Raw genomic sequence first — 24403 nt, forward strand, 5'->3', positions numbered from 1 at the left:
CTCCCTGCCTGCTGCATTTCCTAGAGGGCTGATGGATTTTTCCTGCAGGGAGCTTTGTTGCTCCATCTTTATTGTTCCAGGACTGCTGGAGGGCTTGTGGACCAGTGTGGTTGCCTCAGCGCCTGGGAGCGCTGTGTTTTGCTCATAGCGCTAGGAGCGCTTTATTTTTACTTATAGCGCTGAGGGCGCTTTTGCTGTTGCCCCTAAGCGCTTAGTAGCGCTGTTATTTGGACTTGGGGGTGCCTAAATCGCCCTGCTGACCCTGGGCGTCGTGAAGTCATCAAGCCGCAGCTCACCGCCGCGACCCGGGGGCCTGAAGCCGACTGAGGGCTTCGGAAAGCTGGTACGAAGAGATCGCTCCCTGATTGGCTGTGGAAGCCGGCTGCTCCGGAAACGCCGCGCTGGGATTGGCCGAGCGCTGTTCCAGCCTCACCGCGTCACCGGGGGCTCGCCGAGGGCGCTGCACAGTGATTGGCCGACCGACCCCGGGGACGAGGAAACGAAGATGGCGGCTGGTGTCGCCGGTACGGGGCTCCCATTGCTGAGGGAGCCCCCGAGGAGCGGAGCAGTAGGAGAGGGGGCGCGAGGCACATTGCCGGTGCCTGCCCCCGCCGCTAAGAAAAGAGAGGAGTGAGCCGCCGCTCGCAGGAGCCCGGTGAGTCGAAGGGCTGGGGGGCTCTGTGTGGGCCACTGTGGGTGCCTGTTGAAGGCACAGTGACGGCGAAGAGCGGCCCCACTTGGCAGCGGACCGCTCCAGCATTTGGGGCATGATATTAGGAGCTTGAGAGCTCCGCCACGGCAGAGAAGCAAGGGAGGGGTGCCGGGATACATTGTCGGTGTCCGCCCCCCCCCCCCCCCCCCCCCCCAGTAGCGCGAGCGCGTGCTCATTGTGGAGAAGCCAAGAGGGCTTCAAGGGCGGCCCCGGTTGGCAGTGGGTCGCCCCAACGTAGTCTAGAGCCCAAAGAGGCTCCACCGAAGGCCCGCATGTTGTTTAGTGAGCCTTTTGAGGCTCAGAAGGGCGTCTTCTTGACTCGAGTCCCCCGTGAGGGACTCCAACGGCCCTAAGTTGTGTACAGAGCCTGTGTGGCTCAGAGGGGCCATATTTTGTTTAAGAGCCTGTTTGACTCCAGCGTTTGGCCATATTTAGTTAGAGGGGGCGTCGGGGCACATTGCCGGTGCCCGCCCTCTCCTACCTTCGAGGAATGTGTTTTTGGAGCCTGTGTGGCTCCCACAGTGGGTGCAGTTTGCGCCCAAGGGTCAGTGAGGACCCTGTCGCAGTTTCCTGCATGACTCCAGGTGCCCAGCAAGTAGTGGGCACCTGCACCGTTTAGGTTTTGCGCCAGTGGCGCACCCTGACTGACGCTGCATGGCAGCGCGCCCTGACATTGGACACAGGGCATCTGAGCCCCAACAAGGCCAGTTGGCCTAGGGACTGCCACAGGTGGTGGCTTATGTAAGTTATGTGCAAAGTGATTCCTATGTTTTTAATAGTAATTGCCTACTGTGTGTTTTTGTGCTATTGACTTATGTTCTGGCACCTCTGAATTTGTAGGTTTATGCATCATGTGTCTTTCTTTCCATGCGCTGCACCTCTGAATGTTTTAGGCATCATGTGTCTTCTTGGGCTGCACCCCTGAATGTGTAGGTTTATGCATCATGTGTCTTTCTTTCCATGCGCTGCACCTCTGAATGTTTTAGGCATCATGTGTCTTCTTGCGCTGTACCCCTGAATGTGTTTTATTGCATCATGTGCTTTATTCTTAACACCTCTGAATGTTTTAGGCATCATGTGTTTCTCTTTATTACTCCTCTGAATGTGTTTCATGCATCATGGGTAATGTGTTCTGGTATACCCCTAAATGTATTTTATTCTTAGGTGGTTGTCCTTTTTAGTACAGGTGGTCCTAGTAAGGTCCTGGTTCCTGTTACCAGTGGGTACTGGTTGTGATCTTTGTGATTACCATTTTATGTTTATTATTTCTTATTCTAGAAGTACTATATCTGATTCTGACAGTGGCCCATGTGTCCCTGTCTTGTAAATAATCCCTTATGAATGTTGCCCATCCCAGTTGGCACAATGTACATGTGTGATTTTTATCTGATATGTGTTTTGACAATACAAAAGTTATTTTTATAATAACCTTGTGTGGAGTTCCTTTTGCAGTGTGCCTAGTATGTTGTTGCTGTTGTGTGCTGGCGCAAATGCTTTACACATTGCCTCCGAGTTTAGCCTTACTGCTTGTGCCAAGCTACCAAGGGGGTGAGCAGGGGTTACCTTGGCGTGTGACTTCCTTGCCCTGACTAGAATGGTGGTTTCTGCCTGGCTTTGGCGTCAGCCTTAGCCTACCACAAATGGCCAGTTCTAACATTGTTGGTCAGCGGTGCGGATTTGGACTTGTGTTTGCGCAGTGCCACAGCGACAGCTGGCTACATTACAAAAACTCTGCAATTTTTTCAGATAGTCACATGTTTGGGATTATTGTTTTGGATTTTTGTTTTTCCTCAAAGTGTCATTTTCAAATGTGTTTCTGCGCTTTATGTTTAGTGGCAGATGAGAGAAAGTGACAGGGCGGGACGCCAGTAGAGGGGGAGGTTCCCATAGATTTGGAATCCCTTGCTGGGTCCAGTGCCCAATCCCAAATCCTGTCCCTGTGTGGGTAGATAGGAGAGAAAAGGGGTGTGGAGGAGAAATGGCTAGCTCAGGAGGGTGGTTGTTCCCTGAGTGTAGTGTGTGAGTCTGGATTCCCCAGTGTGGTAGGATCCAGTGGTGTCAGCTTAATAGTGTCCAGTACATTTGTTCCCTGCCCCGCTCCAAGAGTTTGGTACCTGTGTCACGTGTGGTCAGGTTGAGGAATCAGGGGTGGTAGAAACTGCCTTACCAGTCCGAGGGGGGTGTGGGGGGTTGTGTGTGAATGAGTGGTGTGTTGAACTGGAGGAGTTGGTGTGAGGTTTTTTTTAAGGAGCTTGCACGTGAGGTGTACCTCTGGTGGTGTGCAGGAGGTCCTGCAGAGGAACTGGACAGGAAGGTGGATGTCTGGCGGTGTGTTAGATGTCTTGCAGAGGGATTAGGGAGTGATTCTAAAAGGAGTGGCTTGTGTATCTGATGATCCTGTGAAGGGGAAGAGGTTCATGTGTAACCCAGCAATGGCCGAGTAGTATGGTAGGGGTGTAGGGGCTCACGCCCTGTCTCAGTGGAGGCGGAGTGAGTGTGGGACGGTGTGTCCCACGTTGGCCCGAAACCCTATCTCAGGGCCTGGAGGGTTCCCTAAGGGAGCGCCAGGTCAGGGGCCTAAGCTGTACATAGGTCATTTGAGGAGGATCTTCCTGTGTCTAGAGGACGGGGAGTGTCTGTAACCAGAACTCCGGCGGTCCTAGTGTTGGGCAGTACCACTCCTAAGTGGAGGGTGCAGAAGTCCTAGCTCGCTGAGCATTTGACCGTCTAGAGTGCTTGACCATTTGTGGGGCCTCTGGAGGTTGTTCCCCGAGGAGGGGGGAAAGCCAGGTTGGGGTTGTGGCCTCACCTGGAGGGAGTACTGGAGGAGAGTGTGTCGCTGATACGCCGCTGGCGTGTGCTCTGTTTAGCCTGAGACATACTGGAAGGGGGTGCAGAAGGACGGTGTCCTTACTTCTGACCCCGGTGCAACCTGAGTGTTTAGATCTTAGGTTGGGAGATTAGGAAACTTCTAGGTCAAGAGGAATCTCCGCCAAAGTGGATCAGCTGAAGAGACTGAGGGGGCTGCCCTTGCTGTGTGATCTGGGGCTCACCTGCAGTTTGTTGTTTTCACTAAGGTAGAAGAAAGGGGACTTTGCTGTGTGCTGTGTCCCCCCACCTGCTTGAAGAGGGACTGTGCTGTGTGCTTTGTACCTCAGAAGTGGAATAGTTTCCAGGTGGTAGACCCGTGATGGAGTGAGGTCCTGATCTGGTAGGAGAATTGTGTTCTGGTGAGTGCTTCTCTGTGAGGGTGCGGAAACCCAGAAGTAGAGGTAGGGTGGGGCATTCTTACCCGTGATCTCTGGTCAGCCTGGGGGTGGGGACCCTAGGTTGTTGGATCAGTGGTAGTTGTAGCTACACTGAGAGAGAGAGTGGAGAATGGCTATTGTGTGCCAGGGGTTACTACCCCCCGCTCTGTGGATTGGTTAGGACCTGTGATATTTGGATGGTCTTGGCTGTGGATGACTAGTAAGTACCAGTGGGGTATCCTTGTTGTGTCAGAGAGTTATTGTTTAGAGGTAACCAGGTGGGTTCAGAGTGGCGTAGAACCGGAAGGTGTCCCTGCTGTGCGGGTCCGTGTTTTGTCGCCCAAAGCAAGGAAGCCCATCAGTGGAGTGATTGGTCTACCCTGCGTTTTGGCTGGAAGGGGGTTGTGTTGGACCCGGCCCTTTAGGCAGGTTCACCCCTAGACTTTTTGCTTTTTCCTAGCCTGTTTCTGGAACCTGGTGTTGATGATTTTAGGCCTCTGCGCACTTTTTCACTGTGGTACAGTGTAAAGTGCTGGAGCTCTCTATGTATGTATGGTGAGTTCCCTACCCTCCCATAGGAATGAATGGGGAATATGTATGCCCATGGTAGTTCCTGATGTGTGGGGAGTGCAGGGGCGAGTTTGGTATGTATGAACTCGTGAGAATGAATGCTGCAAAATGATATATGCGGCATGACTGTGTCTAGTCTAGAAGTACTACTTTTGGAAGTTGGCATATTTGTGTAAGTTGGTGCTGGCGTGTGATTGGCTGGTGAGCCTGGCACAGAGTGCCTGGGCCTGCTTGTGGATTGACTGTCTGGTTTGAGGATGACAGGGGCTGGAGAGCCCAGGAGGTTGTCTGAAGTCAGCCCATGGATGAAAGGCAGCATCTGCTGCCAGGGAAGTGGGAGGAGATGGCACCTGATAGTGAAGGGCTGTGCCTGCCTAACTACAAAGCTGGCTCCACCTCCCGCTGGGCGACTGTCACCTCTGTCCCTGATACTGAAGGGACTTCCCTATAACCAGTTCTAGCTGGTTCTCACACTGCCTGCTTCAAAGGACTTCAAAGGACTTCAAAGACTTTTCACTGTATAAGAAGGGGCTGTGCCCCCTTCCAAAATGTTCTTGTTTCTAACTTGAATCTGCCAGGGGCATGCTGCTGCTGGGGCTCAGGGGAATCCCTGGGCCCTGCCCAGCTCCTGGACATTTGATGGACTGCTGGGGAACTCTTCCTGGCTGTCCCCCTGCCTGCTGCATTTCCTAGAGGGCTGATGGATTTTTCCTGCAGGGAGCTTTGTTGCTCCATCTTTATTGTTCCAGGACTGCTGGAGGGCTTGTGGACCAGTGTGGTTGCCTCAGCGCCTGGGAGCGCTGTGTTTTGCTCATCGCGCTAGGAGCGCTTTATTTTTACTTATAGCGCTGAGCACGCTTTTGCTGTTGCCCCTAAGCGCTTAGTAGCGCTGTTATTTGGACTTGGGGGTGCCTAATTCGCCCTGCTGACCCTGGGCGTCGTGAAGTCATCAAGCCGCAGCTCACCGCCGCGACCCGGGGGCCTGAAGCCGACTGAGGGCTTCGGAAAGCTGGTACGAAGAGATCGCTCCCTGATTGGCTGTGGAAGCCGGCTGCTCTGGAAACGCCGCGCTGGGATTGGCCGAGCGCTGTTCCAGCCTCACCGCGTCACCGGGGGCTCGCCGAGGGAGCTGCACAGTGATTGGCCGACCGACCCCGGGGACGAGGAAGCGAAGATGGGGGCTGGTGTCGCCGGTACGGGGCTCCCATTGCTGAGGGAGCCCCCGAGGAGCGGAGCAGTAGCGTAGGGGGCGCGAGGCACATTGCCGGTGCCTGCCCCGGCCGCGGAGAAAAGAGAGGAGTGAGCCGCCGCCCGGAGGAGCCCCTCGCAGGAGCCCGGTGAGTCGAAGAGCTGGGGGGCTCCGTGTGGGCCACTGTGGGTGCCTGTTGAAGGCACAGTGACGGCGAAGAGCGGCCCCACTTGGCAGCGGGCCGCTCCAGCATTTGGGGCATGATATTAGGAGCTTGAGAGCTCCGCCACGGCAGAGAAGCAAGGGAGGGGTGCCGGGACACATTGTTGGTGTCCGCCCCCCCCCCCCCCCGCAGTAGCGCGAGCGCGTGCTCATTGTGGAGAAGCCACGAGGGCTTCAAGGGCGGCCCCGGTTGGCAGTGGGTCGCCCCAACGTAGTCTAGAGCCCAGAGAGGCTCCACCGAAAGCCCGCATGTTGTTTAGTGAGCCTTTTGAGGCTCAGAAGGGCGTCTTCTTGACTCGAGTCACCCGTGAGGGACTCCAACGGCCCTAAGTTGTGTACAGAGCCTGTGTGGCTCAGAGGGGCCATATTTTGTTTAAGAGCCTGTTTGACTCCAGCGTTTGGCCATATTTAGTTAGAGGGGGCGTCGGGGCACATTGCCGGTGCCCGCCCTCTCCTACCTTCGAGGAATGTGTTTTTGGAGCCTGTGTGGCTCTCCCACAGTTGGTGCAGTTTGCGCCCAAGGGTCAGTGAGGACCCTGTCGCAGTTTCCTGCATGATTCCAGGTGCCCAGCAAGTAGTGGGCACCTGCACCGTTTAGGTTTTGCGCTAGTGGCGCACCCTGACTGTCGCTGCATGGCAGCGCGCCCTGACATTGGACACAGGGCATCTGAGCCCCAACAAGGCCAGTTGGCCTAGGGACTGCCACAGGTGGTGGCTTATGTAAGTTATGCGCAAAGTGATTCCTATGTTTTTAATAGTAATTGCCTACTGTGTGTTTTTGTGCTATTGACTTATGTTCTGGCACCTCTGAATGTGTAGGTTTATGCATCATGTGTCTTTCTTTCCATGCGCTGCACCTCTGAATGTTTTAGGCATCATGTGTCTTCTTGGGCTGCACCCCTGAATGTGTAGGTTTATGCATCATGTGTCTTTCTTTCCATGCGCTGCACCTCTGAATGTTTTAGGCATCATGTGTCTTCTTGCGCTGTACCCCTGAAATGTGTTTTATTGCATCATGTGCTTTATTCTTAACACCTCTGAATGTTTTAGGCATCATGTGTTTCTCTTTATTACTCCTCTGAATGTGTTTCATGCATCATGGGTAATGTGTTCTGGTATACCCCTAAATGTATTTTATTCTTAGGTGGTTGTCCTTTTTAGTACAGGTGGTCCTAGTAAGTCCTGGTTCCTGTTACCAGTGGGTACTGGTTGTGATCTTTGGGATTACCATTTTATTTTTATTATTTCTTATTCTAGAAGTACTATACCTGATTCTGACAGTGGTCCATGTGGCCCTGTCTTGTAAATAATCCCTTATGAATGTTGCCCGTGCCAGTTGGCACAATGTACATGTGTGATTTTTATCTGATATGTGTTTTGACAATACAAAAGTTATTTTTCTAATAACCTTGTGTGGAGTTCCTTTTGTAGTGTGCCTAGTATGTTGTTGCTGTTGTGTGCTGGCGCAAATGCTTTACACATTGCCTCCGAGTTTAGCCTTACTGCTTGTGCCAAGCTACCAAGGGGGTGAGTAGGGGTTACCTTGGCGTGTGACTTCCTTGCCCTGACTAGAATGGTGGTTTCTGCCTGGCTTTGGCGTCAGACTTAGCCTACCAGAAATAGCCAGTTCTAACAGGTATGGTAACAAAATCGCACGACAAAGTGTCGTTTGTGGTTCTCGGCATATGAATTGTATATATCCATTACGTACTCCTCACTCTCCTTCCGTTCCACTAGTGTCTTTACTATCTTGTCGATCCCTGCTCGCTCATCCTTGCTCAACCTGTTTATTCTAGTGGAATTTTTCTTTCGGGCCTCAGGGTTGTCTAATACTGCTGCTTGCGCTGCTTCGAGTACAAGGGGTTCGGCCGGCGCGGAGGCCATGAGGACCGAGGCCCTGGTACTATTCTCATCTGTGCTTGGGGGTGGCGGGTGTTGTACTAAGGGTCGGAAAGGGGCATATGGAGGGGGCATGTAGATGATTGGAGGACCTAGTAATAGATCATCGTTCGCTCGCTGTTTCTAGGGTAACCCGGGGTAGAGCGTAGAGGGTGTTCTGACAGGACACTGACTCGATGTTTCGGACTCTTGCTTCTGTTTGGCTTCCTCTCTCTCCTTTATCTCTTCCTCTAACTTTCTGGCAGCTAGGTGAGCTGCTTTTCGTAGTTCTTTCTCTAATCTGACTTAGTTTCTCTTTTTGCATTGTTCTGTTTCTTTGCGCCACATGCAGAGACTATCAAGCATAGTGAGCGTTGTTTTATTGTTACGAAGGGCTGTTTCCAGCGCGTTCATTTTATCATCATCGAAGGATCCTATCAGTGGCCACTGACTTTTCTGATCCTTTTTTGTATATTTGTGCCATAGTTTGCTATAGGCTATGGCGACTAGTCCATATTTCGTGAACATGTCCTCATTAGCGGTGCCTTCCAGTGGAGCTGGATGGTTCACCTCTAATAAGCGGTCCGGGCTGAACCAACTACCAATCAGTGGGGAGAAGATGGCCATGACAGATTACAACGGGGGACAAAGGTCCGCACTACCTATCCTTCACTATTTGCAAAGACTAGACAGAATATTTCTATTCTACGTTATTAGCAAACAGAGAATATCTTAAAGAACCAACTTCGAACAATCAATGTTCGGACAATCAATCAATCAGTGGGGAGAAAAATAGGCACAACAGACAAAAGTCCGCGTTACCTACCCATCACTATCTGCAAAGGAAGAGAGAATGTTTCTATTCTTCCCCGTTTGCAGGCAGAGAATATCTCAAAAGAAAAACAATCAAAGAGTAATACTAGTATTTTCCAAACAATCGTTTCGCAATTTGTCGTGTTACACAACCTTACCCGGACCGCATGGACAGTTTCTCGTCTTCCACATCCAGCGCCCGATCGTCCTCTATTCTCCGTAACTGTCGCGGCACTCCTGATGGTTCCCAGTCAGGACCGTAGATCACTCGAGAGAGGTCTGCTCGGAACCGGTGAAGTTCGGATGATCGGCTGCCAGACGAGGGTCTATCGGGCAGGAGCTCTCCCGATCATTGCAGTCGTTCACTCTGTCGTCAGGACCTCTCTCACTGGATCCACGTGTCGCTGATGGGCCCCACGTTTGGGTCGCCAATTGTAGAAAGGTAGGGCCGATGTCGACCAAGAACCTTTAAGTATTGCCCGGCGTTAACCGCCTCTCATACCATTCGAATCTATCAAACAAAGAGGCAGGCGCTGGAGACTGGAAGGCAGGAAACAGGAGTTTATTCCGACGGAGCAGAACACATCAAATCAGACAACAGGGTATCTTCTCGAGGTGCTCTCTCCGCATCTCTGAGGCCTGGCCTCTTATACACAGGTTTATGGCTTTATTACATGAAACACATCTTTGTCAACACTTTGATGTACGGAAAGACATCCTCGGAATCCCCGCTTCAAGCCCGTTCCCACACACATTTACAGTAGAAGTCCCCACCCCGGTCTCAGCAGGTGATGACTGTCGCGCAGCTGGACATTCCGCCGATTCCCGGAATGTGTGCGGCTGATCGGATCTCATGGGGTGGGGGCTTTGATCAGTGGTAGATCCTTCGATGAGAGAAGCTTCCTACTGTATGGGGGCAATAAACTGCATCCGCAGGGCCAGGTGGCGGCCTGGGAACGAGCAGGACAATCGGGCACAGAGGAACGGGGTTCATCAAAAGGATGCATGATCATGAAAGGGATGGAGGGAGGTGTTGGCTGGGTACGGGATGTGGATCCGAGGCAGGGTTGCACTGAAAGGGAGGTTTATGGCCCAGGCATGTGAGAGCGGGGGGCTGTCAGCGTGCAGGGGGGGGATTGTTTGCGAGGTTCAGAGGGAGAGAGAGAGACGCGCTGGCTATTGGCAGTGGGCAGAGAGGCCATGGTATTCAAAATGGCTGCTACTTACGCGCACATATGAGCCTGAAAAGGGACAAGATGGCGCCGATAATGTTGATGTCGCAAACTAGATTTTAACTCACTGAGGCGAGAATTATCAGGTCCGTGGAATTTTGAGCCCAAGACCCGCCGAGGCGGGGAATTGAACCCTGGTCCCGGGCCAGACCTCTGCATCAGGGTCTGCCGCTCTAACCATTGAGCCACACTTCTCCATCAAACAATGTTGGAATTAAAGGTTGAAGTAGACATGATCTATTGAGAACCATGTTCCAAAGATTTATTTTTTTATTTTTCTAAAACAGTTTCAAACATTTTGTTTAAAAACAGCCATTCCCGAATATTTAATACTGACCTTGAGTTGCCTCATTCTGAAAGGGAAGGAGTGGGCTTTCTTTAGTGTCACCTGGCAGAATTGATAGACAGAACAAAACAAGCCTTGACTCCAGGGTGCCTGCTTCCTGAAAGAAATGTATGTGGGCAATTGATAATCAGCAAATTTAAAGGCTGCTTGGGAGCCAGCATACACCTCAATTGGTAGAATTATGTGAAGCTTTATAGTGACTAAGAGTTATTCATTTTTAAAGGCACTGTAGTGGTGTACCTGTTTTGGAGTACGTTGTTTAAATGGAAACCTGATTGCGTTTTTAATAAAAATATGAAGCATTGAAATACTGAATCTTTTTTCACATTTTAAGGCAGTATTATCTGTGTGCACTCTGTCTTATACTGTGTGCAACACATTTTTAGGTCTTGTGTTAATCAAGACTGTTTGATTTTACTGAAATGTATTTGATGATATACTAAAACACAGCCAGCCCTTAGCATCCATTGTTATGCCATAGAGTAATTCCCATTTTTCCTCCGGTCCAGTACCGCATGGGACAATTGGCCAGCCCACTTAAGTTAGTGTTAACTTCTCTATGAGTGACAGCATTCTGCCCTTTCACAAGAAGGATGTAGACGCACAAGGTAATTCTCTTAAGTGTCAGGGACTACTATGGCAGTGTATGCTTTTTGAGACTAACATATTTTTGCTTTTAGCCAATTGGTTTTTATATTTACGAGGGCCCAGCAGTTTCCCCAACAATAATGTTTTGTAAAAATGACACAAACCAGCATTGACCAAGCCAAAAGGCTGACAGTCCACACCAGACCTATTGGGTCTGCCAATGCTTTTTAAATTGTTGCAGACTTAAACTGTATGTTGCACTTTTATTAAACTAATGACTTACTGTAAGAAAACAGGTTATTTTTTGGGGTGGTCGTCATCCACCTGAAGGAATAACAGTATTGTGTCAGGATGAACCCTCAAAGTCAATAAAGTAACCCAAGCTAATCCCCATAGTAGATATGGCATAGAGCAGACAGGCTTAACTTAGGGCAATGTGTAAATACTCCTGCAATATCAAAATATAGAAATTCCATACTGAACTAGAAAAATAGAGAAATGAAATTAATTAAATAACAGCAAAAATTGCAGTAACAGGAACTGGAGATATGACTGTTTAAAGTTTTATGTAAAAATAGAGCCAATGATAGACTATGAGTGCGGTATATAAGGACCAAGGTGCGATATCAGTCCAACCACGATGGAGCGCAGGTTGAAACCCAAAGTGGGTTTGACTTTCTGACTCTAGTCTTTTTTTTCGGAGGTCTAAATCTTCCAGCGGGTCAAGCCTGAAGCTGCATCAAAATCGTACATTTGTTGAGTCTGGTCCTCCGACGCTCTGGATGTCTTAAAAGTCCAAACATTTTCTGAGTCCCAACTTTTCAGTTTTTTTGGAACAGTTCCTCTGTTTCTTTTAAGGCCCCCATTCCTCAAAGACAGCAGTTGGGGCCCAGCAGAGGCCACCAGCAAGATCTAGTCCAGGCTCAGTTGGTATTGATTAACTTGTAACTTCAGAAGAAAGGCCTCTTGTAGCTCATGTGTCCCTGTACCCACACAAGATGTCTGCCCATTGACCCTCAGAGTCCACTTCTTTGCCTTGGGTCCATGAGGGAGCAGGCCTAGTCCTTCAGTGCTCATCTCAGATCGGAGCAAGACTGGTCCAGTCCTTTTCTGTTCTTCTGCAGGTTTAAAAAGTGTTCTGAGTAGTGTTCTTTGAGGTGCCACATTTATGATTGGCTGCCACAGTCCGGCTACACATGGTAGATCTGCCTGAAGCCATGTTTTATAAACCCACTGTGTGGATAGCACAATAGGTGCTGCAGTCCACAGGTGGCATTTAACTTCAGGACCTGGGTATACTTTCTAAGCCATATACTAGGGACTTATGAGCAAGTTAATTATGTCAATCAGAGATAGTTAGCTGGACCATGTTTACAGTGAGAGCACAGGCACTTTGTCGGGCACTGAGCCTGGGTGCCTACCGATACACTGGATGAAGAACTACAATTCCCAGATGCCCTGCCGGAGGAATGGGCGGGGCTTTCACATCATCTCCCTTGCAAGCACGAACATTCAACGCGTGTTATTCTGGCCATTGTTTGTTGCCGTGAGGATTCACAGCTTCTTGGACCTCCTGTGGTGGTTCGCGAGGCGTCTCCTCGTTAGGCTGCTTCTGTTCCGGATTTCGCGCTGAGGTAAGCGCTGTCTACAGAGATCGTTGGTACTCTGTTTCTTCTGTGGCTTGCGAGGTTTCTCCTCGCTAGGCTGCAATTTGGTTCCTGTTACTGCGCTGATGTAAGCGCTTCAGTGACGGGGAGTTCGTTTGGATATTTTCCGCGCTACGGTAAGCGCAAATATTGCCAAGGATTATTGTGGTGCTTGACTTGTTTTCTAGAGTCTGGGGATAGTGCTGACGTAAGCGCTATCTTTTCTTTGATTTCCTTGTTCTGCCTGCTGGTGGATAAAGGATTCAAGTAATTGACTATTTTGCAACACTGATTCAATTGCTCTGTGCTCCAGCGACTGGAAGTTTGAAGAAGACTTTCTTCACGGGCTGGAGTATAATACAAAGATTGGGAGAAGAGTAAAACCAAGTAGGTTGTGTTCTGAAAACTGCTCACTATTTCTTTGCTGGTACCTCCCTCTGTACATCTCAACAGTATTTTCAGAGACTTGGTAGTTTACCTTTTGAATCAACATTGTCATAATCTCCTATTGGAATACCCTCTTCTTGGCTCCTTTCTTGATATGCTGCTGGAAATCTGATTGGGAAGTTATTATTGGAAATCCCTATTTTTCTTTTCTTTTTCTTCTGAGAGTGAAAGGAATATCTTTGGATTTACAACGGTGCAATTGGAGACGAGTATCTCTGATTTGATATACAGGAATACGGCGACATTCCCGAAAGGGTCGCAGGTATCCTCATCCCCGCTGTTTCTACCCTAATCCCTTTAGCTCGCCTGATTGCCTTAATACTCTGTGTTGCATTATTCAGTTAGGGACATCGGGAGGTGGACCCATTTGTGCATCACCTGGATCCTAAGGAGTCACTGTGGATCTTACAGAATAACGCACCCACGAAATAGCACTCCTTCCGGTCTGGGTGAAAGACAAACATGGCGTCCTTAGATGATCTGTTACAAGCATTAGTGTTGGTACAACAGGAATTGGCGGCATCTAAAGCAGAGACGGCCGCCCTTAGGGAAAGGGTAGACCAACAAGCTAGGAATCCATTAGTCGCATCACAACTGACGTCACAAATACAAGGGAAATGTACCTCCCCCCCCCCCTATTCCATTGGCTAGTCCTGAGAGGTTTTCCGGAGACCCTCTAAAAATTCAAACATTTTTAACGCAGATCAGGTTACACTTTTTATGTAAACCGTCTTCATTTCCCACTAACCATTCCAGGGTGGCCTTTGCCATCTCATATATGACTGGAGATGCAGCCAATTGGGCGGTACCTTTGGTCATATATGATGATTCTCTACTCTCCAAATGGGATTCATTTTGCCGTGAATTTGAAAGGGTATTTGATAGGAGGGCTACGACATTTTCTGTTGCTAGGGAGTTGTTGGAGCTTAGATAGGGGAAACCGGATTTGGTGACTTACCTCACTAAGTTCAATCGTCTAATTGCTGAAGCCTCATGGCCGGAGGAAAAAAGAATGTCGCTTTACTATCCAGGTCTAAGGGATGAAATGAAGGATGTGATTGCCCAGATTGATCCACAACCTACCATGTATACAGATTTAATGAATCTTACATTACGTTTGGATCACAGGTTAGCAGAAAGGCGGGGAGAGAGAACATATACCCATGCTGAGAAAACTGAAAGAGGGGCTAGAACAACGGGGTCCTCCTCTGAACAGCATTCTGAACCTATGGAAGTAGGAGCTATTAGGGCCCCATTGTCCAGATCAGAAAGAGAGAACCGTAGAATGTTGTGGTTGTGTATCCATTGTGGGAAGAAGGGTCACTTTGTTACAGACTGTCTCACTAAACCCAAGAAACAGGGTATGTACTATTCCAGTAAAAAAGTGGACGTTACTACGATACCCACATCCCTTTCTGACAAACCTGCCATAAGAGGAGCAGTAGAACAATTACAAGCATCAGGTTTGCAGTTGCCTTCCTTGGCAGGTATTGAGTTGGTTAAATCTAAATCACATATTGTGCTATCCATGTTTCTGACTGATGGGTCACAAACTCATCAAATAGGAGTAATGGTGGATTCAGTGCCACCGGAAACTTAATTGATAGTGGATTAGTTCAGCGTCTGGAACTCCTACGCGTTCCTAGAGGGACCCCCGAAAGAGTTTTGGTGGTAGATAGGAAATCATTAACCACATCGCTGCTGCGGTGATTTTTCCCCTGTGCTGGAAATTGCCATTTTGCTGGTGTTATGACGAGCTCAGCTCGTCATCAGCACACGACACCCGTGGGTGATGACGAGCTGAGCTCGACATCAGCATCGAAAGGGCTAATATCAGGGCCCAGTACTGAAGTAACCGAGGAATTGGAATTGGTTAGAAAAGAGGAGGACATGGATCATGTAGAAAAGATAGCTCTGAATATAATTGAGACGCCTCAGGATGAGGTAATACTAGGTATGCCTTGATGCATACATTTAGATATGCCAGTCGAGTCCCTAAATACAACACTGAGGCGGTTTTTTGTATTCTTATACTTGCAGAATATCATTGCTTCCCCAAGAATCAACACAGTTACCCTGGGAACACTTTAAGAACAACAGGTACATATAGCTCGAGTTTAAGGGTGCGTGAGTCCGAATGAGTATAATCTTTTCTGTCTTCTTACACCAATCATCTATTTATTTGTATGTCCCACAGAACAGGCCACTCTCCAGTCCATGTCCTGAGGAGAACCCTCAAATAGTGTCCGGGTTCGAAACGCGTTGACCCTGTGCTGGAACAGGATTCAGGAAGGGTGTTTCCGGATTGTAATTCAGGACATTGTCTACCTGATTTTGGACCCTTTAAATAAAAAGTTTCCAGCACAGTCAAACAAGCAGGCCAGCAAACAAAGAAGTGAACGGCCGCTTGTCTGTTTTTATGTTATCAGGACTGGTGCCCCATGAATTGAATGTTTAGAGGCATTGTTTCTTCCTCTCTTTTGTATATGGTGTTTTCGTGAATGTTTTTCATTTATATTGTTTGTAAAATGTATTTGTAGTATGGTGTTTCTTGTGAATTTTGCTACTTGAGTATTCTTGATGTTTGGATATATGTAAATGTTTTCCCAAAAATTATGAAACAAGTAAAAATCATCAAATCAGAAGTGTGCCAGTTTAGGATTTTTTTGGCTAAGTGTGGTGGGATTAAAGTCATGGAGAAGCATGTCAGCAGACAACTCTGCAGTTTAATTGAGGCCCAGGGCTCCCTCCACCCTTTTCAAATAGGGTTTAGGAGGGGACACAGTAAGAATCTGCACTTCTAGGAGTCACTGAACATCTCATTCGGCTCCTGGATGTGGGTGAGATGGTTGCGCTGATCGTTCTTGATCTCAACGCGGCATTTGATAATATGTCTCACAACTTTCTCCTAAAGAGACTGACTGAGTTAAGACTCCAGGTCATAGCCCTCTCCTGGATGGCATCCTTTTTACCGGAGCGCTCTTTTCAGGTGATCTCAGCCAGTACCTCCTCCGGGCGACACACCCTTGCTGCATGAGTCCCTCATGGTTCAGCCCTAAGTCTAGCACTGTTTAACATCTATGTGCGTCCCTAGGCATACGTAGTGGATAGTTATGGACTGACTTTATTTTCATATGTAGATGACAAGCAGATTATTTATTTTCTCCCTGTCATCTGCTTGAATTACAACTCTGAGGCACTGAACTCCTGCATGAGCGTGGTCGCGGGTTGGATGAACATCTATTCACTAAAATTGGTCGGAGCTAAGACCAAGATACTGGTACTGGGAAAAAATCCATCAAAGTGGGCTTCCCCTACTTTGACTGGAAACAATAAGTTCCTTGCCGGAGCCAGTTACCAAAGTTAAGAACCTTGGATTCGTGTGGGAAAATGAGCTATCCATGCGACCGCAAGTGTCGAAAATGGCTGCCACCTGTTTTGCCATCCTGAAATGGCTGCTGAATATCACCTGGCTTCGGCCTTTCTCCACTCAAAGGACAGTAACCCAGGCACTTAGTAAAGCAACAGAACTACGGTAACGTGCTTTATGGGAGATGGGGGCCGGATAAAGCATGCATCAGACGATTGATTACAAGTTGTCCAGAATTAGGCAGCCAGAATGTTATACAGACTTCCGAAAAGCAGTTCCACCTCCATCGCGAGATCCATTGGTCTAAAGTGGAAAAGTAAATTCAGTTTAAAACCTTGTGCTATATACTCAGAGCTAGATCAGAGGCTGGTCAAAGATCTTTTCATGAATTTGCTAGACTCTATCATCTAGCACGTCCTTGGCGCTCCACGAATTTTCCCTCAGTATGGTTCCCAGAGTGAGACGCACCCGCATTGGAGGCTGGTCTTTTGCCTACCTGGGTCCCAAGTTGTGGAACGACCTCCCAGAACTATTGAGAGGCTGTTTCTCATTTACGATCTTCCGCAGACAACTAAATACTTTGTTGTTTTCATTTAAAGTGACATGGACCGACCCAACCTATCGTGAAAGCGCCAGGAAACCCCTAGTGGTAAGGCTGTGCTCTATATAAAATTGTCATGAAAATGGTTACAGAATATTTTGTTTTTTTTAGCCTTGTCTGTGAGCGCCCCCACTTAACGAACCTGAACCCAATGTACCTAGGACAGCGGTCTTCAATCTGTGGGGCGCGACCCCCAGGGGGTCGTGGAGTCCTGGGAATGGGGTCGCAGATTCTGCAGTGTGCAGTTCCTGGCATTGAGCTGAGGGTGCTCACGTTGGAGGCCTAATTAACACTGAGGTGTGAAAAACATCAGTAAAAGGTCTTTTAAAGATCTGTCAAGTACTTGGGTGTGACTGTGTGTGTGTCCCTGAAGCTGTTACAGCCGGGCTCACATACACGAGCTGGGGGGAGCTGGGGCTGCTGGGGGAGTGGCTGTAGCGTAGCCCTTTGAGTTCAATGGATGTTGCGCACATGGAGCTGTGGGTCCCGTGACACATTACCCGCCCCTAGCAGGGAGGCACAGAGATGCCCTCCCATGAGTGGGAAAGAAGAAGGAAGATGACGCAGTGAGATACTGATCCTTCACCCCCCCACCCCCCCCCATGAGAAAGGCACAGAAAAGGTGGGTGAATGAATGATGGGTGGATGGATGAATGAAAGGGTGGGTGGATGGATGGATGAATGATGAATGATGGATGTATGGATGGAAGGATGAAAGGGTGGATGGATGATGGATGGGTGTGTAAAAAGATGGGTGGATGAATGAAGGGTGAATGGATGGATGAAAGGGTGGATGGATGAATGATGAATGATGGATGTATGGATGGAAGGATGAAATGGTGGATGGATGAAGGATAGATTGGTGAAGGATAGATGTATGGATGGAAGAATGAAAGGGTGGACGGATGAAGAATGGATGGATGAAAGGGTGGATGGATGAATGAATGATGGATATGTAAAAAGATGGGTGGATGAATGATGGGTGAATGGATGGATGAAAGGGTGGGTGGATGGATGGATGTATGGATGGAAGGATGAAAGGGGGGATGGATGAAGGATGGATGTATGAATGGGAGGATGAAAGGGTGGATGGATGAAGGATGGATGTATGTATGGATGGGAGGATGAAAGGGTGGATGGATGAAGGATGGATGTATGTATGGATGGGAGGATGAAAGGGTGGATGGATGTATGGATGGATAAAAGGCTGCATGGATGGATGAATGATGCATGGATGGATGTTTGAAAAGGTGGGGGATGAATGATGGGTGGATGGATGAAAGGGTGGGTGGGTGGATGGATGGATGGATGAAAGGGTGGGTGGATGGATGTATGGATGGAAGGGTGGATGGATGTATGGATGGGAGGATGAAAGGGTGGATGGATGAAGGATGGATGTATGAATGGGAGGATGGAAGGGTGGATGGATGGATGTATGGATGGGAGCATGAACGGGTGGATGGATGGATGGATGAATGGATAAAAGGTTGCATGGGTGAATGATGAATGGATGTGTGAAAAGGTGGGTGGATGAATGATGGGTGGATGGAAGGATGGGTAAAGGATGGGTGAATGGATGGATGATGGATTTATGGATGGATGGATGGATGTGTGAAAACAAGGGTGGATGAATGATGAGTGGATGGATGAATGAAAGGGTGGATGGATGAATTATGGATGTATGGATGGAAGGATGAAAGGGTGGATGGATGAATGATGGATGTATGGATGGAAGGATGAAAGGGTGGATGGATGAATGATGGATGTATGGATGGAAGGATGAAATGGTGGATGTATGAAGGATAGATTGGTGAAGGATAGATGTATAGGTGGAAGAATGAAAGGGTGGACAGATGAAGGATGGGTGGATGAAAGGGTGGATGGATGGATGAATGATGGATGGATGGATGGATGGATGGATGGATGTGTGAAAAGGTGGGGGGTGAATGATGGGTAGATGGATGGATGAAAGGGTGGGTGGATGGATGGATGGATGAAAGGGTGGATAGGTGAAGGATGGATGTATGGATGGGAGGATGAAAGGGTGGGTGGATGAAGGATGGGAAGATGAAAGGGTGGATGGATGTATGAATGGATAAAAGGTTGCATGGATGAATGATGATGGATGTGTGAAAAGGTGGGTGGATGAATGATGGGTGGATGGAAGGAAGGGTGGATGGGTAAAGGATGGATGGAAGGATGAAAGGGTGGATGGATGAAGGATGGATGGATGGATGGATGGAAGGATGAAAGGGTGGATGGATGTGTGAAAGTGTGGGTGGATGAATGATGGAGGGATGTGATGAGGTCTAACAGGCGCATTTATGGTTGTCAAAAGTTGATGATGAGGAGTACCAGTTTCTGGAAACTTTTAACGGAAGGGGGTCCTTACGCCTAAAAAGGTTTTAAAAGGGGGTCTCGGCATCAAAAAGTTTGAAGACCTTTGACCTAGGATTACATTCACATCGATTTTATGCACTCCACCGCTGATTACAGGCAACTATTTTCAATGCAACACAGCTCTAATTTAATCAGCACTTACAAAGTACCAAGTTATAACACTCCTTGTCTTTGTTGACTGGAGTAGGTAGTGTGATCATTGCCAATTGACTTATAATAGATCTTTGCAGTCTTCTCTGAGATCCCGGCTTTGGATAGTCCGAGTGACGACATCCAATTAATTTATCAGAACAGCCGCCTCTTGTTCCTACTAGTTCAGATTCAACATTTCTACGTTCTGTCTGCCACCTAGTGGAGTTCTTTGATATTGTAACGCATACCTTATTGTGCTCCATTGTTACTATTAGGCTTTGCGTCCGCCCAAAGGACTTTTTCCATCTCATTGTATGCTATTGCCATTTTGGTACGTCATTATTTATCCTATGAATTGCTTGCCCTGCAAGGCACGAGGGAATATTTGATATCTGAAAATGCAATACGTCCCAACACATTCAACTATTTATCTGGGGTATGTGTGTTATACAGAAAGAAAAGGTATAGTTTTTAAAAAATTTTTTTTTTTTTTTTTTTACTGTAGATGGCTTTTAAACATTGTTTTGTGATCCCTATTACCCACACACCATTATCAATACTATCCCCATTATTTCTGCCACCATTACCACCGCCGTAGAGTAGTTGGATATTTGGGTTTGTAAGTAGGCCATATCAATTGGCTTTGCTTTGTTCTCATCCCCGGCATTTCATTGAACAAGCAATTGTGAAATCTAAAGTAGGACAAATTAGTAGAAATTAGTGTGGGTCTAGTACAGTGTCAGCAGCATGAATCTAAAAAAACAGCAATACCCTATGCTATGCTTGTTGAAAACACAGTTACTCGCAGTGTGCAAAAGTATTTATAAATACGTTTGGCGTTTATTTATTACTTGTAAACATGGTTGACTCTCTCATTCACAAAGTCTGTCTTCTAGTTGATAACCAAGCACAGCCATTTTCAATAATGGGAGGCTTGCTTTTCTGGTTGGACCAGATAACGAGTTCAACAAAAAATATTACCGATGGGTTTGCAGCTCTGATTCATCTCAATTTGATGAATCGACCACTCCATTTGCTAGCCCCATTTGTATCTTATCTTTCTCTTCAAGGGATCATCTTATATTATTTAACATAAAGGTACCATGGAAAGCAACTGCTCATTCTACAAGTCCCCAATCTTATAGATGCTGGAAAAGTGTCTGCTGTTTCCCTCTTGAGGAACAACCAGAACATGTTTGATGCCGGAACTCCACCCAGCTCTTAAGTCGCTTGTAAAATGATGGTAGTCAATTAAACTGCTCCAAATGTATCAGTTAATTTAGGAGAAGTGTAAAAAGGTACATTCTCACGTGGGGCTATTGGGTAAGTGTGTCTTGGGTCTGTTGCTGTCTTTTGACTTTAACAATGTTGGGGCTCTTATTTTGATTGTCGCCAATTTTGATTTTTCTGACAGTCTCCAATAGAGGCCACAAAGCAGCTGGATTGGAAGGCTCTACCGGGAAATGATGAAGCAAAACTGAAATTTGTTCTGAAGACACCAAAGGTACTGCTCCTCACCATATCTGATGTTTTAATCCCAAAATGACGTTAATGTGGCCATTGTTTTTGCAAATGTTCGTGCCATGCTTAACCCAATGAATCACAAATGCAAGTACTTGAACTACTCTTGGAAATGATTTGTTTCTTCTGGGTGGCTCTCCCTGAAGTCCTGCTTTACTGCTGCTTTATGCTTGTTTTATGCTTGTTTTGTTCTTTGATGACAGGGCACAAGAGACTTCCATCCTAAGCAGATGGCAATCCGGGAGCGCGTCTTTAACATCATCATCAACTGCTTCAAGCGCCATGGTGCCCAGACCATCGACACCCCTGTCTTTGAGCTGAAGGTGAGATGGATTCTGGAGTGTGGCAAAGTGGCACACCTCCCACGATAGAAACACTGATTGGTAGAAAGTGTAAAATCATTGTCTGTAAGGCTCTATCTCCGATGTGCCTGGCCTCCAAGGTCGAGTCGTATGTCCTGTGCAAGTTCCCTATATATATTCCAGAAAGAGCCTTCTGCCGCTTAGAGGACCATAGCCATGTAAAATAGAAGGCAGTCACTGGGGCAGTCATAACATCTCCTTTCCTATATTCCATACTTGAAACAAAAGGAAAAACCTGTATCCGAGCTGCACCACTTAAATATAAAATTCATAAGAATCATAAATGTTCGACGTAGCAAAGAAGTAGCTGTATGAAGAACTCGTTTTTCTCTTCTTTATTAGTTCGTTCTTTAAACAAACAAAGAGCCATCGCATTTCATCCTTAGGCACAGGACTTCTTCAGGGCATTGGAGATTCTATATAGACCACTAGGTGTAAATGGATGTGGTAGTAACCTTGAACAGATGTATGGTAGGCAAAGGTGGCAGTTGCACCAATGCTTAAAGCTCATCTGTTAAGCGAACTGATGATCCAAGTTAATGAGAACAATAAGGAATCCAAAATTGCATCCAATTCTTCGTATTTATTGGGGATAGGCAGCAGTTAATATTATACACGTGGTATGATGGCGACAATGATGTGCTGTTAATTTGCAATCTGCACTCCCATGGACTTATACCGAGCTTGACAAAAGTACTTAATACGAATTGTCACGCTGCATACATGCATGCATATTTTTTTGAAAAGTGGTGCAGCTCTGATACAGTTTTTTCATTTTGCTTCTCCTAGTAGTAGGGAAGTGCTCTTGGACAGGGGGTACGTTTGGAGAATTGCACACAGGATCACTTCGTATTGCCGGATTATAATTGGTGACTTTTTGTGATTGGTGCCCATTGGTTGCTTTTGGTCCACTTTCCAGCTGGTGTGTTTTCATGTATTCCAGACTTGATATGCGCACATTGCAAAAACTATGAAATCCCAATTTTTCTCCTGGTAATTTCCACCACACACACACACACTACCCACTGTGTCGAACTGTACTTACTACACGCTAAAAATAAATTGAGATCTACACAGAGTCATCATTTGATTTACAGAGACCAACGCCATAGGGAAACAACACTTTTAGCTGGCATCCATTTTTAAACCTTGCCCCTGCTCAGCTCTCAGCTAGAGGCACCGCACTGGGTGCTTTTTAGTTTTTTTCCATTATTCCCATCCTGTTAGATTTGTAAAGGCTTCCCCTTCACTAAGGATTCCGTTTAAAGTCTGCTGCATAACTGTCAAAGCGCTCGGCCCTACCCAGTGTATCTGTCATCATTTCTCTTGATTGCTAGGATCCAAGAACTTCCCCAAAGAATGGTCTCAGCCCTCCTGAATTTTCCAAGATTCAGGCATTCAAGATTTTCACCCCAGGTTTTTCCGGCAGCGGCCCCGCAATTGGAGAGATCTGGTAAAAAAAGAAAAAAGAAAACCTTCTAAAATCATCCCATTACGTAGGCTTTTCCTGTCCCTCTTATTCTTGAATTCCAAGGCATTATGATGATGCAAAGGTTTTCAGTAAACTGGATATGCGCAGTGCATACCATCAGATAGAACTTAGTGCGGAATCTAAATCTCTAACGTCTTTTATTACTGAGGAGGGCACTTTCCAGTTTTGCAGACTCCCGTTTGGGCTGTGTTCCGCTGCTAGTGTCTTCCAGCGTTTGATGAATTCTATTTTGGGTGGAATTGATAAGGCAGTAGTGTTTCAGGATGACATACTTGTGTTTGGAAAAGATGAAAAGGAACACAATCAAGCTCTTGCTAAGGTGTTGGATAGGATTGCAAAGGCTGGCATGACCTTAAAGAGAGAAAAGTGCAAGTTCAAGACACAGGAAGTGGAATATTTGGGGCATCTGGTTACTGAGGAAGGGATAAGACCAAAGGAGAACCTGGTTAGTGCCATTGCGAAACCAAGTGTGCCTCATGATAGGGACTCTTTACGTTCCTTCATGGGCTTAGTGGAATACTATTCGAAGTTTGTTCTAAATTTTTCCCACAAGACAGAAGCATTGAGGGAGCTTTTAAGGAAGGGTAAGAAGTTTAGCTGGGGGAAAATGCAACAATCTGCGTTTGATGTGATTAAAAAGGAAATAGTTCATGCAGGTGTTTTGACTCCATTTCAAAGTGGTTTGGATAATATCCTTACTGTGGATGCAAGTGCCGTGTGCATAGGTGCTGTTTTGGCACAAGTGCGTGGGGGTGTGGAAAGGACTGTAGCATTTGCTTCTCGCTCTTTGTCTGAGTGTGAACGCAATTACTCTGTTATAGAGAGAGAGGCATTGGCGGCGGCCTGGGCTACAAGTCATTTTAGAGTATTTTTGTGGGGCAGTCATTTTCGGTTGCGCACTGATCATAAACCGTTGTTGAAAATTTTGGGTCCAGGAGGGATAAGCAATTGTTCTGGTAGGTTAGCAAGATTGGCAGTAAAGCTGCAAGATTTTGACTGTAAAGTGAAGTATGTTCCAGGTTGGCGCAATAAAGTCCATGACTGTTTGTCAAGGTTGCCGGATGAGAACGCTGTGGTTGTGGATCTTTCTACGGAGGAAGTGGTAGCAAGTATTGATGACGCAGTAGAAGGTATGGATGGTGCTATTCAGAAGAAGACCTGGATTGAGCAGATGGAAGAGGATGCAACTTTGATTGGTGTCCGCAGGATGATGAAGGGTGTTACCAGGAGGGAAAGTTCTGTTCCACTTGGTGTTCGGCCTTATTTGAAAATTGTAGATCAATTATCTGTTACAGATAATGGGGTGTTAATGCGTCAGGATAAGTTTATACCGCCACAGGGTTTGCGGGGCAGATTGATTGGGTTAGCACATCAAGGCCATATGGGTCAAACAATGACCATAAGGAGGTTGAAAGAATTGTACTGGTGGCCCGCTATGGATCAGCAGGTGAGAGAGTGGGTAGAGAGGTGTGTGGCATGCAAGGAGTCTGAGAAGAGGTTAAGGGTTGGCACTGGATCGAGCAAAGAGCCCCAGCATGTTTCTGTTGCTGACAAGGTTTGGGAAAAGGTGTGTCTAGACTTTGTCAGGCCATTTTCTTTCTTAAAAGAGAATGAGAGGTTTGCGGTTGTTTTGG

General features: G+C 47.3%; 1 protein-coding gene across 1 annotated transcript in view; it reads left to right on the top strand.

The window, feature by feature from the left end:
- LOC147702786 (histidine--tRNA ligase, cytoplasmic-like) overlaps positions 1 to 24403 on the top strand; it is a 244763-nt gene that overhangs the window by 39774 nt on the left and 180586 nt on the right. The window contains exons 2-3 of the mRNA XM_086931377.1: positions 20809 to 20898; positions 21119 to 21238. Coding sequence (XP_086787503.1) covers positions 20809 to 20898; positions 21119 to 21238 — 210 coding nt within the window. The remainder of the gene's footprint in view (positions 1 to 20808; positions 20899 to 21118; positions 21239 to 24403) is intronic.

The sequence above is a fragment of the Lissotriton vulgaris genome, chromosome 7 (genome assembly GCF_964263255.1).
Source record: "Lissotriton vulgaris chromosome 7, aLisVul1.2, whole genome shotgun sequence".
In the NCBI taxonomy this organism is placed as follows: Eukaryota; Metazoa; Chordata; class Amphibia; order Caudata; family Salamandridae; genus Lissotriton; species Lissotriton vulgaris.